Raw genomic sequence first — 18,103 nt, forward strand, 5'->3', positions numbered from 1 at the left:
CTCTCGTGTCACTTATTAAAGTAGTTCTCCATCAGATTGTGCCCTATCCTCCCAACCCCACTGCCAAAATGGGGATACATATATAATAATGGTACTGGACATTTTGTTGGCCATTATTTACCGATCAAATCAATACATGATATTGATAATGATCTATATCTACATGCATGTTGTATTGTTGTGTAGCTGCGTGCGCTGGCTTGGTCCAACTCTCTTCATGAGTCCTGTGGCATATATATATTGGCAGGCATATGAATATGACAGAGGAGGCGTGTGGAGGCAGCGTGGCCTGTCTAACTTTACAAAAGCAGCTTTTCCAAAAAGTAAACGCGGCCACTTAATAACGCTAGTGAATTTCAAATTCTCATTTTTCTCCTTATGAACTCATTCCCTTGTTTTTGGACCATTGATTCTTCTCCTTCCATTTATTTAATCTTTAAAAACTATCAAGAGAGAAAAAAGGAAGGAGCATGGAGAAAATGAGACTAAAAATCACTTCCACCAGCCATTCCATTTCTCTTATTACTAATTCACCGTTTACATTACAGCAAATATAGAAGATATACTTGTCTTCAATTACCATACATGCAAATGATATATACAAAAACTGATGCACATCCATCCCCTCCAAAACTTGCACATCTCTCTCTCTCTCTCTCTCTCTATGTCTACTATACATAAGAAGCCTTTCCAATTTTACTGTCTTCCCAACACAGAGATCGTCACTCGCTCCTGCTACGCTAATGGAGCCAAGCAACAAGGACCACCATTATCACTTACTTGCTGCTGCTTATTCAGAATCTGAATCCCCATTTTCTGCAGATACCCAACTGAAAAGTGACAGTAAAAGACAACCAACATGGCCTGTGCTGGCCACCGGAGCTTCTGATCATCCACCTGAAAAACTCAAAGCTACACAGCCCTGTCTCAACAAATATGCTCTTGCTGGTGCTTTGTTGGCTTCCACCAACTCTGTTCTCTTGGGTTATGGTCAGTACCTTCCTTAATATTTTTCAGCCATCAAGTCCACACAAAACACACGATTCTATCAAACCAAATTAATTCATTGAAAATTATAATAAAATAAAGGAAAATATTTCATCAAGAACAGAACAGAACAGAACAGAAGAGGGTTTGTGTTTGTTTTAATTTATGAGTACGGACGACTTGATTTGTTTGCAGATATTGGGGTGATGAGTGGTGCTGCTCTTTTCATCAGGGAGGACCTTAATATCTCAACAACCCAAGTAGAAATCTTGGTTGGTTCTCTGAATGTATGTTCTTTGATTGGATCACTTGCCTCAGGCAAGACTTCAGATTGGATTGGCAGGCGTTACACTATAGTCCTGGCAGCAGCAACATTTCTAATAGGTGCACTTTTAATGGGACTGGCACCATCCTTCCCTTTCCTCATAGCTGGTAGGGTTGTGGCTGGGATTGGAGTTGGCTACTCTCTCATGATTGCCCCAGTCTATGTGGCTGAGCTCTCGCCGGCTCTCACCCGGGGCTTCCTCAGCTCTCTCCCTGAGGTGTTCATCAATGGAGGAATTCTACTTGGCTACATCTCCAACTACGCTTTATCGGGCATGCCGCAAAACATAAACTGGAGACTTATGCTTGGCCTTGCAGCATTCCCTGCTATTGCTGTTGCATTGGCTGTGTTGGCAATGCCAGAGTCACCTAGGTAGGTGCATGGTTTGAAATTTTGTTCCTTTTTTTGTTGTTGCTATATTTCACTCAAATTTTTATAACATGTACTTAATATATAGTTGTTGATATTTTTGCCTAGGTGGTTGGTCATGAAAGGCCGGTTAGATGAAGCAAAGCAGGTTTTGATGAGAACATCTGAAACCAAAGAGGAAGCTGAATTGAGACTTAAAGAGATAGCAAAAGCTGCGTCCTCATTGTTGATCACAAGTACCCCAGCAGCAGGCACTTCATTAAGCAGCAACTGGCATGGACAAGGGGTTTGGAGAGAGTTACTATTGAGGCCCACAAGGCCCATCCGCCGCATTCTAATCGCTGCCATCGGCGTCAACTTCTTCATGCAGGCCTCCGGCAATGACGCCGTTGTGTACTACAGCCCGGAGGTCTTCAGGGAGGCCGGAATTCACAACAAGAAACATCTTGTGGGTGTCACAATCCTCATGGGCATAGCCAAGACTTCCTTTGTTCTGGTATCAGCTCTGTTCTTGGACAGGTTTGGAAGGCGGCCACTTCTGTTGTTGGGCTCTATTGGCATGGCAATCTCATTGGCTGCTTTGGGCTTTGGTTCAAAGTTTCTTGAGTTTTCAGGTGACAAGCCAGATTGGGCAATTGGGTTGTGTGTGGTGGCTGTTTGCTCTGCAGCTTCATTCTTCTCTATTGGGCTTGGGCCCATCACATGGGTATATTCGTCAGAAATATTTCCAATGAGGCTGAGGGCTCAAGGTTCAAGCTTGGCCATAGGGGTGAACAGATTGGTGAGTGGGTTGGTGGCCATGACATTTCTAAGCATTTCTAGGGAGATAACATTTGGAGGAATGTTTTTTGCTCTTGCAGGAATAATGGTGGTGGGCACAGTTTTCTTTTACTTCTTTTTGCCAGAAACCAAAGGGAAGAGCTTAGAAGAAATTGGGGTTCTATTTGAGGGTGAGTGACGCTAAAGAGATTGTATTTTAGATTTTAGGACATTTTGGAAAAAGCAAAAGGAGAGAGAAAAATTTTAAAAGAAGCAAAAATGACAAAATGCCTTATTTATTTTTAGATTTCTAGGAATCCAATACATTTGCATGTCTTTGATTTGAAAGTTGAGTGGTTTTTTTGTCTTTTTGAAAAACTTTGCTTTTTCAAAAATGAAATTTTTTTTATGTCTAAAACCTAAAAAACCTTATTGGATGGGGTATTAGTGAATCAGATTACACTGGATATTCGAGATGATGTTCGGAACGAGATTAAATTATTTTCTTTATTTCCTCGAGAAAAGAAGTTGAATGAATGAGAGGACTCAACAGCATTAGCATTTATAGCAAGCAGGAGACTCGAAAGTAGCATGGACAGGTGCACAAGTCTGTGGTTGGATTTTGGGCCGAAACCACAGAACAAAAGTAAATGGCAATAGAGAAATGCCACCAAAACAATGTGATTGCTTCAGTTGCAGAGCGTGTTCTTCATTCCTCATGCAATTATGGTCCGCCTCTGCAACCTAACAAAACCCATTTACTCTTAGCTTCTTCCTCACCCACCCACAAAAACCCCCAGTGAGTTAGTGAGTCAGTGAGTCACAGATTTTCATCTACAAATTCTCAAAAGAAGAAAAAAGGAGCCGAGGAAAATGGATGTGGCTGAAATTTAACACCAAAATCCCAAGGCCAATTCTGAAAAAGCTGGGACTGGGATGAACAAATACACCATCGTCTGCGCTCTTCTAGCCTCCACAAACTCCATTCTGTTGGGTTATGGTAAGTTCATCTTTTGTTTTTTATTTTGTAGTTTTGGATTAATTTAACAAGTTCTATACAATTTCACCCAAAAAAATGCACGAAATTGTGCAGATATTGGAGTGATGAGCGGGGCAGTGCTTTACATCAAAGAGAACCTCAAGATCACATCAACCCAAGTGGAAATCTTGGTAGGAACCCTAAACATGTTCTCTTTATTTGGATCACTAGCATCCGGGAAAACATCTGATTATATAGGTAGGCGTTACACTATAGTCTTAGTCGCATGCACATTTCTAATAGGTGCACTCCTCATGAGCCTAGCCACATCCTACCTATTCCTCTTGGCCGGACGTGCCATGGCTGGCGTTGGCGTCGGCTACGCCCTCATGATCTCCCCAGTCTACACCGCAGAGCTCTCACCCGCCATGAGCCGGGGCTTCCTCACTTCTCTCCCTGAGGTGTTCATCACATTTGGCCTGTTAGTTGGTTACATAGTTAATTATGCTTTGTTTGGCCTGCCACCAAACATAAATTGGAGATTAATGCTAGGGTTAGCCGCGGTGCCAGCTGTCAGTATAGGGTTGGGGGTCATAGCCATGCCTGAGTCCCCTCGTTGGCTTGTGATAAAAGGCAAATTAAGTGAAGCAAAACAGGTGCTTATCAGAACATCTGCTTATGAAGAGGAAGCTCAATTGAGGCTCGAGGAGATTAGCAAGGCTGCTTTAGCTTTACCCCATAGCACAAGCCCATTAACGGCCCATGAAGATGGACTAGGGGCATGGAAGGAGCTTTTGGTACATCCTTCTAAGCCCATTCATCGGATGCTCATTGTTGCCATTGGGATCAACTTCTTCATGCAAGCTTCCGAAAACGACGCCATCGTGTACTACTGTCCGGAAGTGTTCAAGGCTGCTGGAATTCATAGCAGAGAGCAGCTTTTCGATGTCAATGTGATTATGGGCCTTGCCAAGACATCCTTTGTGTTCCTCTCGGCCAGCTACTTGGACCGCTTTGGGAGGCGGCCCCTTTTGCTACTGGGCTGTGCCGGGATGGTGATTTGGTTAGCTGGGATGGGCCTTGGGTCAAAATTTCTCGAGCATTCGAGTACCAAGCCAACGTGGGCCATTGCGTTGTGTATCATGGCTGTTTGCGCCTATGTCTCTTTCTTTTCAATTGGGCTTGGCCCAATAACTTGGGTCTACTCATCGGATATCTTCCCGATGAGATTACGGGCCCAAGGTTCGAGCCTGGCCATATCAATGAATCGGTTGGTGAGCGGGGTGGTGTCAATGACGTTTCTAACCATTTCTAATAAGATAACATTTGGTGGAATGTTTTTTGTGCTTGCGGGAATCATGGTGGTTGGTACGGTCTTCTTTTACTTCTTTTTGCCAGAGACAAAAGGCAAGACCTTAGAAGAGATGGGGGCTCTTTTTGAAGATAGAGATACAAGCATTGCCAATAGGGTAAGGGAACTGAGAGAAATGTAGTAACTGTGTTGCCATAATGTAGTGACTATATTCTTATTCTAATTATGCATTGTAATGTGTTTCGGTACTTGAAAGTGTTTTTGTATCTTCACAAAATATGAAAGTAAAAGAGCTGCAATAATAAGTGGCTTACAAAATAACATTTGTTCGAAGTAAGGATGAAGTAAACCCATAGTGACATAAGCAGTAACACGAGACAACTTTTGCGCGTCAAACCTACTTACGTAGTGTTATAGAGTAAGGAGTTTGTTACTCAAATGATTAAAGTGTTTACTAAGAGCATTTCCACCCTTTGTCATGGCAAAAGGCAAAGGGAGGCAAATGTTATTACCATTCACATGAATAGTGCATGCTTTAGCAATTTTTTGTTGTTGGTTTTCCACTTATTGTCATGGCAAGCCAATAACAACCACTATTCACATGAGATATGAGAAGATGAATTTGTATAAAGTTTTGGCGTGAAAAGTGAAGAATATGGCTATGTATTTTAAAATAATTTTTTTTTTTAAAAATATGAATTTTTTGGTTTTTTAAAAAATAATAATTTTTTTGGTATTTAAATTAGTTGTTGACGTCACAATAACGTTAGCATTAAGTCATGCAACAGCTCAAGCAAGTCTTGCCTTTGGCGTTGCTTAGGCTGATGGAACCCAGCGCTTATCAACAAGCCTTAACTGCTGGAAACGAAATTAGGGGTCGGGCCTTTTGCTCGGACTAGCCACTTCCGCCGGAGTTGCACTAATATCACTTCAACAGAGAGGGAGACATAGGCTGCAAAATAAACAGATCATATCAGAACTGACTAATATCCAATAACTGTATAACCACTCTGTACACAAGTGTGAAAAACAAGAGGGAACATAAAACGTAGACAAGACAAGAGGATGACGAACAAGCAAGACAAAAATAGTTGTTCACGGGTAGATCTATACAAAAACTGAAGTTTGATTGAGTTGAGTTACTGGACATGGTAAAAAAAAAAGGTCCAAACCACTTTTTATGAGAGAAACTCTCGTCATTGTGCAATAATTGTAGAATAAATTTTCTACGTGTCATTGTATTATTGCCATGGAATATCAAAACAGTAATATCCCCGTTATAGGTAAGTTTTTTTGCTTTTATCATGAGACATGACCCTTTTACTTTTACATCCCTATAATTGGCTTCACATCTTTCCCTCCTTTGATTGATTTGAAAAAGGCTGCCAAATTTGCAACTTCGAATGCTTAACTAAACAAAACATATATCCATTTGATTTTTAGAGATTGCACATAAAATTAGGGTTGATGAGTGTTATGCAAACTTGTCTCATGGTTTGGTTTATTGCCCTTGTCTTTGTTTTGCTCCAAAAATATTCCCTCATTTTCTACAAATGAACCCATAACTTCACCCAAAAGTCATACTCAAAAATGTCAAATACTAACCCCTTTTGCAAGTCCAGATCAAATTGGTTTGAAATTTTCAGAGCCTGTGGCCTGGCCTTTATAATCATAACCAAAGCATGAAAGCAAGTGAGAGTAGTGGATGAGGAAATCTATGTCCTGCCAAGAGGTTTCTTCTTGTCACTGAGCTGACTTCCACTTGAAAAATGAATCCAAGTGCAGAAAGACTGTCTGTTAGCTTTTGGTTGCATGAGCAATCTTGGTTGTAAAGGCTAAGGACCTGCCCTACTTGATATGTATTTGTGCTGTTGGAAGCTTCTAAGACTTTGAGATGCTCTTCAAATTAAGAGATTTACAGATGGAATCTTGACTGATCATATTATATAATGTGCACACAGGTTTTTGACCCCATATACTTGTTTGTTTTTATTGGCAAAATTGAAACGTACGTAATAACTCAGTAATGAAATTAAATGAAATTCAAGTTCTTCGGTGCATGCAGCCAAGAGTTTTAGGTCCTTTCAATTTGTCTTTTAACCAGTCGACGAATTGGAAGCAGACACGAACATGTTGACAAGACATATAAAACCAAATTCAGATTGAAAACATCAAAAGGCTGATAAAACAATAATATTTCCCATATACAACATGGAAAAGGTGACAATATAACCTTTGTCCTCCACTCTGAATCTCACATTTCAAATCTCTCTGATATAAATTTATATATATTTATATCTCACTCTCTCTCTCATATGAAAATATGCATGGAACCAGGATGGTGGTGGGTTACAAACCTGCATGTTTAGTGTGGCTTTCCACTTAGTTTCCAGGGCACCCCTTTTTATGCAGCTCTCTTTTTTTGATTGCTGATGCAAACTCTCTTCCCATTTCAAGGGTGAAATGGAGAAAATGCATGGTTTTGCAGAATATTATTGTACATAGATACAGTGGCAGAGCAGTAATTGAGGTTACCCCTCCTGCAAAATACGAAAATAAAGGGAATGAGAGAGAATCATTTTCAGACCCCTAAACCAATATAGCCCAAAGTAAAAATCAAGAAATAAGCTTTAACTTACAGCCTTCACACATCCCTGCGTGAAATGGCTTGGAAGAGAGAGAGAAGGGGCTTGGGACCCCTCTCGTCCTTGCGTGGCTCCGCCACTGCATAAATAGATTCGTGTTTAGGCAAGGAAAATATACTATAATAAATCAAATTGGTAGTTCATGGACGTATAGACTAGGCAAAGCATATACTCTATATAGCTTAATAGCTTAAATAATTACTAATTAAGCAGCAATTCTTTATTATTTTCATACAAATAATTGTAAATATATATGTAGCTTAATTAGCAGTAAAAATTTGAATTATTGGGTCACGAGTGCATAGTGCCATAGAGCCAGACAGCGCCCACAATTAGAAATAAAGAGGAGAGGTGCTGCCTGCCTAATCACCCTTCCATTTCCATGCTTCATGCATATCTCTGTTTGTGTGTTTGAGAAGGGTGCTTGTCCTTGTCCCTCTGCAAGACTGCAAAGGTTCAATTTTAAAATAATAATGTAACAATAAGAGCAAAGGTTCTCTTCTCACAGGGCTCAGGAGAGCCAGAGCCAGAGGGGCCTCAGATTTCGTTATATTAGTGACTTTTTTATTCCACTAACATATTTTTATTCCTCTCTAACTTGTCCATTGAAAACTTCCCAAGCATCCCCCTTTGGCTACACACTGAAACGTTCAAAGTTCCAAACGGCAGAGCCCATGAATAATGTGAAAGAATAAGATCAGAATCACACTACTTGATAAAATTAACTTAAAACACCTTTACTAGGCTATCTTTAGTTTATCATGAGAATATTACAACATATCTCTCTAATAATCCAGGCAAATGTACATTTAGGACCCTCTGCTTAGGCCATCTCCAGTTATTGGGCTAAATGTAGTCCAAGGTTAAATATTTAAGCCCTCCAAAATATCAATTTTTTAAAGAATAGTGCAGGGCTCAATTTTTCCATCTCCGGCCATGCAAAGCTATATTTTAGGGTCTTTCATATTTTATTATTTTGAGAAAAACTATGGTACAACACTCATTCATTCCACAACCTTGGATTGTTTAATTTAATTAAACTACTAGAGACGATATTCCATGACCAATAATTTTTTATAATTTTATTTAAACAACACTTGAAAACATTTAAAAAGGTGACCACATTTATTTATTTATTTATTTTAAGAGGATGGGTTTCAATGGTCTGACCTCCAACAGTCATGACCAGTAATTTTTTATAATTTTTTTACGAATTAAAAACATTTAAAAAGGTTACCACATTTATAATTATAAAAAAATAAATTAAATATTATAAAAAATAAAAAATAAAAAAGTTGGGTTTCAATAGTCTGACCTCCAATGGTCAAGACCAATAATTTTTTATAAATTTTTCTAAACAACAAGAATTGAAAACATTTAAAAAGGCTTTTAAAAATATATTGATGACATCAGGGCTTTTATTGTTGGTTGTTGGATATGCATTTGCACAAGATGATTCGTGCTCTTGCCCACACTTGATAATTTATCTTCTTCAAATGCACATGCATGAGACCTACAAAAAATTTGGCATAGGCCAAATGTGGCCCAATTGGAGGGCTAAATGGCCAAATGTAGCTCTCAAATTTAAAATTTTGTTTAGCCCATGGCTGGAGATGGGTTTTGCATTATTTTAGGATTATATATGAGATATAGCCCATAGCTAGAGATGGCCTCAGGTTGTATGTTTTGATATTACGCTTAATCTTATATACTACATGGTTTCATTCATCGAGTTTCTAGTTAAATACTACAACTAACATTGAATTAAAAACACCCTTCATTTTGTAGAAAAACTTGTGTGAATTGGGGATAGCTATTTTACTATCTCAGCCATCCAATCACATACTTGCTCATAGAAAAATCATCAAACGTAACATGTTATGACTGGTCAGGGATAACAAAATAATGTTACCGCGATTTCACACAAGTACATCGTTATACAGAGGATTCAATTTCAGAGCTATAGTAAGGTACATCTAAGTAATAATTTCCCATTCATTCTCAAGGCAAGATTCAAATTGGTGGAAACCACCAAAAACATAAAGAAAAACAAAAGATTAGTTGGGGGTTAAAGTTGGTTCATTATGTCACAACCTAGGGAAACCCCCAAAAACAAAATTAAGAACAAGGAATGTAGCTACAAAGGTCAACAACAAACAGTGTATAATCAATCCAATATTTTCTCGTTCAGGACAAAGAAGAAGACAAAAACAGCAAAAAGTTTCCTCAGACTGCATTTAAAATACCATTCAAAACACTCCCACTTTCGGTTCTCATGCATTTATACCCCTTTCATCCAAACAACTCCATCTCTCTCTCTCTCTCTCTCAAACTCTGTTGTCCATAGCCATCTCCAATGGAAAACCGATTCAAGCTCAAGCTTTCTAACATGTTCCGCTCCTCATTTGGCTCCTGCCGATCCCGAAACTTATCGGATGTGATCGAAAAAGCAGTGTTCTTGCCTGAAAACCAGCAAGAGTTGTCCACCATTGAGCCTCCTAAGCAGGTGGCTCGACCCTTCCCCTCCATTTGCAGACCCAAATGCTCAGACCCCAATCAACCCATCATCAACAATCACTGTGTCATCTCTACCAAAGATGTCATGCTCCCAAGACGCAAAATTTTTGAACGTTGTTCACCTTTTGTTAAGCCCTTTAACCCCGATGGCCAAACATGCCCTCCAGCCTCACCTTTCGCAGCTTTGAACCCTTTCTACGACCTCCATGATAAGAGCTTCAGACAGAGAAAAAATAGAGATAAGAAAAAGAAGAAAAAGAACAAGAAGAAGAAGCCGAGCAGCGAGTTTTTCCCCTTCAGCTCTTCTTCTTTTGATAGTAATAACTACAAGGGGTGGTGGTCGAGCAGCGATGACGATGAGAGAGAGGACGAGACAGATACTCTGTTTTCTTCAAAAAGCCACTCTTCTGATTCATCTGGATCTCGATTACGACGTCGTCCTCGGCGAAACGGACACAGTGCTAGCCGGAGAAGAGCGAGCTCTGAAGTGGGTCTGCTTCCCATACAAGGAAAAGTGAAGGATAGCTTTGCGGTGGTGAAGAAGTCGAGCGATCCGTACAATGACTTCAGGACATCAATGGTGGAAATGATCGTTGAGAAGCAGATATTTTCAGCCAAGGATCTCGAGCAGCTTTTGCAGTGTTTTCTGTCACTGAATTCGTCTCTTCATCATAGAGTTATTCTTGAGGTTTTCACTGAGATTTGGGAAGCTCTGTTCTCTAACTGGGGATCTTGAAGAAAACCCTCTCTGTTCTCTCTGTTTCCTCTGTAATCTGTGTTTTTCTAAGGAAGAAATAGTTAGAATTCTAACTTCTAGTTACCTTTCTCTGTATTTGATTTAGTTTGTTTTTGTTTTTCATTCTTAGAAACTGTGAATCTGTTTGTTTTAGAGTTGAATGGAGTAAAAGTGGCCTTTAGATTCCTGTTTGTTTCTACTGCTTTTCTGGGTTAGTACTTGTTTATTTTCTTGTTCTCTTTTATGATTTGACAGAAAAGACATTGCTGTTTGAAAATACAAAGCAGAAAGAAAGAAAGAAGAAAATAAGAAGAGGTAGCATTTCAATTGCTTTTGACATGAACATGGTGTGGCAGTTTCCATGATGCTTTTGAAAAAGATTGTTTCAGGGAAGTATATCAGGAGGAAAAAAAAGTCTTTGGATGTTTCCATTACTTTTTGAGTGTGGGATGAAACTTTTTCAACTTGGACACTAGGATGGGGAAAGCAAGTGTTAGATCACATAAAGTTGCTCTCATTTTTCTGTGTGGTTGGACTTTTTGAATTTTCATTCCAAGATTGCACCAAAAGAATACAAAAAGGTAAATCCAATTTTCAAAATCCCCTAAAGGTAAGTTCTTGTGATTGAACATTATTGTTGTACCACATGCAGCCTACCTTCTACCTACCTAAAAAGACTAGAGTTAATTTGAACATTTTTTTGGGGTTTTTTGAACATTTTTTTGGGGTTTTCTCTTTTTTAAGTCTTCATCTTTGGAAGAGGTTATAGAATATTAAAGTAGCGTGGTCACGTGTTATAAGATGTACAAGATGGACGCCATGGTTTATTTTTCCATTTTAAGGAATAGTATCAATAAATATCCTCTTATATTATAACACATGTACAAAATGTACTACGTTACCGTACTACAGTAGTATAATCACTCTATTTTTCTGAGTTTTCCCTTTTAAGTCTTTTAAGAAAATAAACTTACAATTTGGTTTTGTGCAATGGCTGGTCAAACAAATTGAAAAAAAATTAAAAAACAATGGCATATGGTATATACTATAGTAATTGATAAGAAAATGTGATGAGTAATATGCTTTTGCCCCATATAAAGAAATAAGTAACCAACCACCTTCTTTTGCGAGTTTGATTAATAATCCACTGTGAGCTTCAGATCCATACAATTGACTAGGATTATTGGCACAGTGGTGGTGGACAAGAAAATTATGCAAGCCAGAGAAAGATATATCATTGGGCCATTGATTTTTGTTGTGTTGTCAACCACAACTGTTTACTCCATAGTTAATAGAATCAAATTTGATTCGATTTTGTATATCGTAAACAGAGGCAAGACAGAGCCAAGACCAACCAAGCACACCTACCACCCTAACATCAAATATACCTAGCTGTAGGTCTGCAGCATAGCCTCCTTCCAACATCTTTCAGCATTCAATTTCAGATTGAAACCTACCAACAGGCATTCATAGCCTCATGATCTGACCAAAAATGAAAACCAAACTTTACAGAAAAAATGTTGCCCAATTTGGCAATTTTGTGTATACAGAAACTGAAAAAGGAAAAGAAGGTTTTGTTTGTTTTGTTATGCAGATGAGGACACTTTCCATTCGAAACGGCCCTCGAAACTGAGATGTCAATGGCAGCAGCAGCAGTGGTAGCTTTTCCATGAAAACTGATGCGTCTGTTTCAAGGGCAGGGAAATGGGGCAAATGGGTTTTGCTTCAAACTAAAATTGAAATGAAAGAGATGACACAATGGAATGGGAAAACAGTGGATCTGATATTTTTGAAGATGGAGTGGGGGACCGTTGGGGTAGAATGTACGTATATGGCTTTTATTTCCATGTCTGATACTTTGATAGCTATGTTACACACTGAGAGATTTGGCTTCTCTTGCTTCTATGAACTTGAAGCAGAGAAGCATTGGATTTTTTTATGACGGGCCAATAAAATTGGAGGGCTAAGCTGCAGCCTGCAGGCACAGTGTAAGAATGTCTTACAGTGCCAATGATGTTACATTTGAGGGTTGCCTGCATTGGCCTATATTTGCATTAATGGTCGCATTTTTTTGGTTACTGAGCCTCTTCATGCTCATACCTCCGCATCTCCATTGGGCTAACGATTTTTCATTAATTCTAGCAAATTTTGGGTTCTTGTGCCCTCTCTCTCTCTTACTCACATATTCCCAGGTGAATTGGGCTTTTCTTGTTGTAGCCTGGCTCTGGGAGGAGAGCCGGGAGGAGATTCAACCACACAATTAAACCCTGCAAAAGCCCACATGAGGTTGGGCACATGGGATAGCCCAGGGTTAGAGAAACATAGGTGCATTTAAGTGTTTCATTTTTGAATAAGATGGTTTCATGATAATGAGCTTGCTCCATTGCACTTAAATTTGAATCTCCTCTCTAAGTTAGATTAATTTGAAAGAGATAGATTAATTTGAAAGAGATTAGACTATCGCTTGTATAAAAATAAAATAATTTCACAAATAAATAACAGTAATATGTAACTAAGACATATTATCAAAATCTAATTTAATACTTTATTTATGGTATTAAAAATTTGGGGTTTTGTTAGGACTTATGGTTTGTGGTGGAGAACGTTGGGTGTATGGTTTAAGTGGAACAAGTGTTAGGCATAGGCATGTCACATGTGATTAGGTTAGCCTTAAGCAGCAGCAGTGATCTTGAGCCCAGGGTAAGCTAGGAGGACTGAGTCACTGATGAGATGAAAGAGACTGGTTCCAACTCTAGGACGACTTGTGGCATGCTGTGAATGGCCAAACCATCTGCTAGACCTATGAGCTGTTCTTCAGTCATTTTCACTCATCAGCTGCTGCTGCATCACTTTCTTCTCACTCACTCTCTCAATTTGGCCACCCCAACAACCGTAAGGTCATCTACATTGGCCTTGTAATTTGCTGGTTTGTTTTAATTTTTCTCTTCTCTTTTGTATGACATTGGTTAAGCCTTTTGCTCATGTCTCCTTTCAATTAAACAAATCTTAGACAACCATTTTAACCTTGGAGGAGAACCACAAACCAAAAGCATCCCATGTATTATTTCAGCTTTTGGAGCCTTTGGATGGATGGTAGAGACGGGCACTTCTCAAGTGAGTGGAAACCGAATCATTGGGCTTTCTCTTACCCAATAAAGGGTACGAAGAGTATATCAATTTGGAAACTTCCATTTGCAAGAACCAATTAAAGAACCAAAATTGGAAATTAAAGAAGCTAGAATGTCATTATCTAGATGGGATTGATTTCATTCTCAACACTTTTTAATTATCATAATAGTTTTTGTATACCATATAGGCATAATGTTGTGTATATGGGAGTAGAAAAAGGAAAGGTAATTAATGAGATTAGCTAATGTGGATATATGAATTAAGGTCAGTTAGTCATAACAGTGTGATTAATGTGATTCCCCAATGTGATTAGCTAATACGGAAATGTGAATCAAGTCAATTCAGTTGGTCATAACAGTGCGATTAATAAGATTAGCTAATACGGAAATATGAATCAAGTCAGTTGGCCATGACAGTATGCTATGCTCACTCCTTTTACACGAGGAGAGACTCAGTCTAACAACCACCAGCTCCTTTCATTTTCCTGAAGAGCCTACACACCAACTCCACCTTCAAAAGTAAAAGCAACGAAACATTGTTATTATTATATATATGTAAAGAAGCAAGTCACCACCTTTAGCTTCAATATATCTTTCATTTCGTCATCATGATCCCAAAACGAAGAAAGAAACATATTTTCCAAAAAGAACAAGGAAGCAAGGGAGCGTGTGGAGACAAAGAAACATAAAGGGAAAAAAGCTAAAGAGAGGAGGAGCACTTATTCCCTTTTCTCCATCCAACGTTAAACAACCTTCCATGGCTCCTCCGCTTCTGCTATCTGTATAAAGAAACCTTCCTTCTGCACTCAGATCATCACCCACAACAACCCAAAACCACTGACAGAAGAATTTCAAACTATTCTCTCAGTCTCTCTCCTCAATTTTTTCACTGAGAAAAATAAAAAAACCCAACAACTCCCACTTAATTAATCAGCACACCCACCAAAAGTGCCACCAATGCTGCTTAGAAATCCCATTTCCAACACCAAGAGGTTCTTCCAGAAAACCCTAGGGAACTTGAAGAATTTCTTCTCTGCAGGAAGCTACGAAAAGCTCCCAAAATCTCCTCCTGTCTACAACAACCCCTTTCAATATGCTACTGCTGTTGACCTCAACAATCTCCACACCACAAGTTACAAAGACTTGGACAAGCTGTACACTGACTTCACAGACCAATGGGATTCCGAAATTGAAAAGATGAGGAGATCAAACAAGAAGAAAGTTATCTCCACACCCACCAAATTACAAGACCACCATCAAGAAGTTCAGAGCCCAACAAGCTTCACCAAGCTCAATGCTTATCATGCAAGTCCTCCTCCTGCAAAGATCAATAAAAGTTATGAGAAATATGATCTTAAAAACAGGACGGTGATCAAGAACAGAGACGAAAAGACGAAAACTGTTACGAAGGAATCGAGGGAGCTTCGAGAGGGTTGCTTGGTGGCACAGAAGATAAAGGAGATGGAGATGCTTGACATGAGCAATGTGGATCATGTTTTGGACATAGAAGAGGTTCTTCATTATTATTCTAGGCTCACTTGCCCTGCCTATTTAGAAATTGTGGACAAGTTTTTCATGGACGTGTATGCTGAGTTTTTTGGTCCAGCAGCACCAGCAGCAGCCACACCAGCACGCAGCATCAAGTCAAGGCTGAGGCCAAGGTCTCTGATGATGTCCTAATTAAAGGAACCAAAATTGTTAGCAGTAATTAAATTCTGAACCTCTCAGTTCTTGTATTTTACATTCTATTTGTTCTCAAGTCAGTTGTGTATTCTTGTTCTTCATAGATTTCTATCTGTGGTCGGTTGGCATTTTTGTTTCTGTGTGTGTGACAGCCTCTGTCTAAATAATTTCATTTTTTTTTTAATTATTATTCATTAATGGATTTAACTTGGAATTGTGATCACCTCATCTCAATTTTATGACCAAGTGTTTTCACTGATGGTTTTACAGACCGTGACTAACTTTAATTTCGCGTAACAATGTTATGTATATACATTAAATCAACTAACACTTAATCTAATGGTAATTTTCTTCCCCTTCCGAATGTTCGGACCTAACATATTGTCTAAGTGAGAAATATAAGAAATGTGGGGCAAATTCTTTACTTGAATAACGGTTGCATGCTAATGGCTAATGAGGATACTAATTGGGTGACATTAGCAGCTTAAATGGATGCTTCTTATTGTTTCCTTCCTAACCTAGATGTTTGTATGGGGAGATTTGTATGTTTGTTCAGTTTTATTTTAGGTTTGAAGGGGAGATTATGAACCCTATATCAATCCGGTTGCAACAATTTATATTCAATTGAATCGAACCAATTATATTGGCAACTTCCATAATCCTGATTGTTTTTCTTTTTCTTCCTGAAAATCCATATGGGGTTTTTTTTTTTTTTGCAGAGTTTACATCACAGTGGTTGTTGCACATGATGCTTGGCGATGCGGGCTGAATGTGGGCTACATGATCCGGACAGTAAAAAGATTAATGGGCTTAACTTTCAATTGATCTTTTGGCTCACATACAAGCCAAATCTCATTATTGGGCAAAACATCTTTCTGATCCATTTGAACCCATCAGATTTACGTCTAGTCGGCTCAGATAGAGACTAGCCCAAACATATATATTGTTATTTTTGTTTTTGGTCTAGCCCAAATAGCTTCAACCCACGCTGCAAGAATTCGATAGTGAGGGTCTCATCTAAGACTAGCCCAAACATATATATTGTTATTTTTGTTTTTGGTCTAGCCCAAATAGCTTCTGTAATCATTGAATCAATTGGTTAATTTAATCATACGATTAAAAGATAGGACTTTATCTAAAGGCTTTGGACCAAGGAGAAAGGAGCAAATTCTCACTATTTCTTAGATTCATTGACCATTTCACCTCTAACCATAAGCATAACTCATCCGTTGATTTTGTTAACTGACTTGTTATTCATTTTTCTATGAATTTCTATGATTAGAGGGGCCTTTTACATATCTTGGTGTTTCTAACCACCCACTCATTTTTCTAAAGATATAACTATTTTGTCCTAGCATGTGTGTGTGTCACCCAGGGCATAAGATAAGACCCACACTATAGAATGACTCACCCACATTGTCGTGATTACATAAAGAATATTTTTAGTTATCCATAATAAAACATTAATTTTGTTTAAAAAAATAGAATTTTATACATAAGAAAAAGTTATCGATGAAGTGTGAAAATGATTTCTATATGAAAGTTCAGTAAAATAGAGATTTAATCAAAATGATTTGTGGTAAATATAAAAATGACTTCCTTTATGATTTTCCTCTAGGCCTCAATATATCTGTATAGCGTTGAGCTTTATGATTTCCACATTTGTTAGTGTTTACTTTTTTAAAGGTAACCTTTATAACTAGACAAATGTTGAACGAAAAGAAGATGAATCCAGCAGCATGCAAACATGTGTCCGTGACTTGTAACAAGTGATTTTGATGTCTATGGTTGAGCTTTGTGTCTAATGAAGAAAAAGTACAAGAATGATGAGATGGATGAAAAATGGTGCGCACCGATGACAGAATCTTTGGATCTATCTCTCCACTTAGACTTTTGGTGGAACCCAACAACAATACATGACATCTTGCAAACTATCTCATGAGTCATGAATTACCAAGTTGGAACCCTAGCAAACATGGAACTCAAAACGCATGAGAATTTTGTTCTTTTCCTGGTTTGAAACCCAGGGAAGATTCGCAAAGATCCACTTAGATTCCAAGAAGATGGGGGCGAATAAAGTGAGCAAGTGGGTTAAGTAAGTTGGCTCTCTCTCTCTCTCCCCTTTAAGCAAGTCTGCAGCTCTCTTTAGACATATGCATGCTTTCACTCCTTCAAACAAAACTCGCTCAGTGACAAAGAAAAAGAAAAAGAAAAAGAAAAAGAACCATCGTCTTTTTTACTGCTTTCTTTCTCAAAGCCCTGCTGGGTGACAAGAGCTAGGGTCACATGGGGGAAAAAAGGGGTTTGGAGTCTATGGTCTTTAGAATTGATATGTATATGCAGGCTTGGTTTTAAAATAGATTGATAATGACAAGGTTTGGTTTTACTCAAGGCGGGCGGCTATGAAATTAAATGTTATGCGATCGACGTTGGAAAAACTTGTAGCTTACTCAAACAATTTTTTGGCTACTTGATTGGGGAATGATCTTCTAGTCTTGTTTTACATCATATCATTCCATGTGTTTGATGTTAGAACAAATAATAGTGACAGGTGAACACCTGGCCTCCCTCATATCGCCAACTCCTCGTCACATTGAGATCACATGATTAGTTGGTCCTTAATAATAATTATTATGATCATTTATAAGTTGAAAGATATAGAT

General features: G+C 38.5%; 4 protein-coding genes across 5 annotated transcripts; all 4 read left to right on the forward strand.

The window, feature by feature from the left end:
• The first annotated feature begins 416 nt into the window (after positions 1-416).
• LOC103340958 (putative polyol transporter 6) lies at positions 417-2,818 on the forward strand. Its single transcript, XM_008244427.2, has 3 exons — positions 417-990; positions 1,183-1,684; positions 1,790-2,818. Exons 1-3 carry the CDS (start codon positions 744-746, stop codon positions 2,637-2,639), a joined length of 1,599 nt encoding a protein of 532 aa, XP_008242649.2. The 5' UTR covers positions 417-743; the 3' UTR covers positions 2,640-2,818.
• A 12-nt stretch (positions 2,819-2,830) lies between these two features.
• Positions 2,831-4,979, forward strand: LOC103340957 (polyol transporter 5-like). 2 transcript variants are annotated; one of them, XM_089042450.1, is made up of 3 exons: positions 3,378-3,440; positions 3,534-3,610; positions 3,723-4,979. In XM_089042450.1, the coding sequence occupies exon 3, from the start codon at positions 3,734-3,736 to the stop codon at positions 4,910-4,912; it is 1,179 nt and encodes a 392-aa protein (XP_088898576.1). In that variant the 5' UTR covers positions 3,378-3,440; positions 3,534-3,610; positions 3,723-3,733; the 3' UTR covers positions 4,913-4,979. The 2 variants fall into 2 exon arrangements, with proteins under 2 accessions (XP_088898575.1, XP_088898576.1); XM_089042449.1 differs by having other exon boundaries at positions 2,831-3,440; positions 3,534-4,979.
• A 4,575-nt stretch (positions 4,980-9,554) lies between these two features.
• Positions 9,555-10,816, forward strand: OFP8 (ovate family protein 8). Its single transcript, XM_008244424.2, has one exon. The coding sequence runs from the start codon at positions 9,733-9,735 to the stop codon at positions 10,627-10,629; it is 897 nt and encodes a 298-aa protein (XP_008242646.1). The 5' UTR covers positions 9,555-9,732; the 3' UTR covers positions 10,630-10,816.
• Positions 10,817-14,324: 3,508 nt separating this feature from the next.
• On the forward strand, positions 14,325-15,663 carry LOC103340935 (uncharacterized). Its single transcript, XM_008244404.2, has one exon. The coding sequence runs from the start codon at positions 14,715-14,717 to the stop codon at positions 15,435-15,437; it is 723 nt and encodes a 240-aa protein (XP_008242626.2). The 5' UTR covers positions 14,325-14,714; the 3' UTR covers positions 15,438-15,663.
• Positions 15,664-18,103: the final 2,440 nt, after the last annotated feature.

The sequence above is a fragment of the Prunus mume genome, linkage group LG8 (assembly GCF_029339155.1).
Source record: "Prunus mume cultivar Tortuosa linkage group LG8, ASM2933915v1, whole genome shotgun sequence".
Lineage (NCBI taxonomy): Eukaryota > Viridiplantae > Streptophyta > Magnoliopsida > Rosales > Rosaceae > Prunus > Prunus mume.

Excerpts from the sequence above, each read along its gene's own strand:
- LOC103340935 (XM_008244404.2), top strand. The coding sequence starts at position 14,715 with ATGCTGCTTAGAAATCCCATTTCCAACACCAAGAGGTTCTTCCAGAAA.
- LOC103340957 (XM_089042449.1), top strand. The coding sequence starts at position 3,377 with ATGAACAAATACACCATCGTCTGCGCTCTTCTAGCCTCCACAAACTCC. Across the intron at positions 3,441-3,533 it reads CTCCATTCTGTTGGGTTATG|ATATTGGAGTGATGAGCGGG; the intron begins GTAAGTTCATCT and ends GAAATTGTGCAG.
- LOC103340958 (XM_008244427.2), top strand. The coding sequence starts at position 744 with ATGGAGCCAAGCAACAAGGACCACCATTATCACTTACTTGCTGCTGCT. Across the intron at positions 991-1,182 it reads CTCTGTTCTCTTGGGTTATG|ATATTGGGGTGATGAGTGGT; the intron begins GTCAGTACCTTC and ends ATTTGTTTGCAG. Across the intron at positions 1,685-1,789 it reads GCAATGCCAGAGTCACCTAG|GTGGTTGGTCATGAAAGGCC; the intron begins GTAGGTGCATGG and ends ATTTTTGCCTAG.
- OFP8 (XM_008244424.2), top strand. The coding sequence starts at position 9,733 with ATGGAAAACCGATTCAAGCTCAAGCTTTCTAACATGTTCCGCTCCTCA.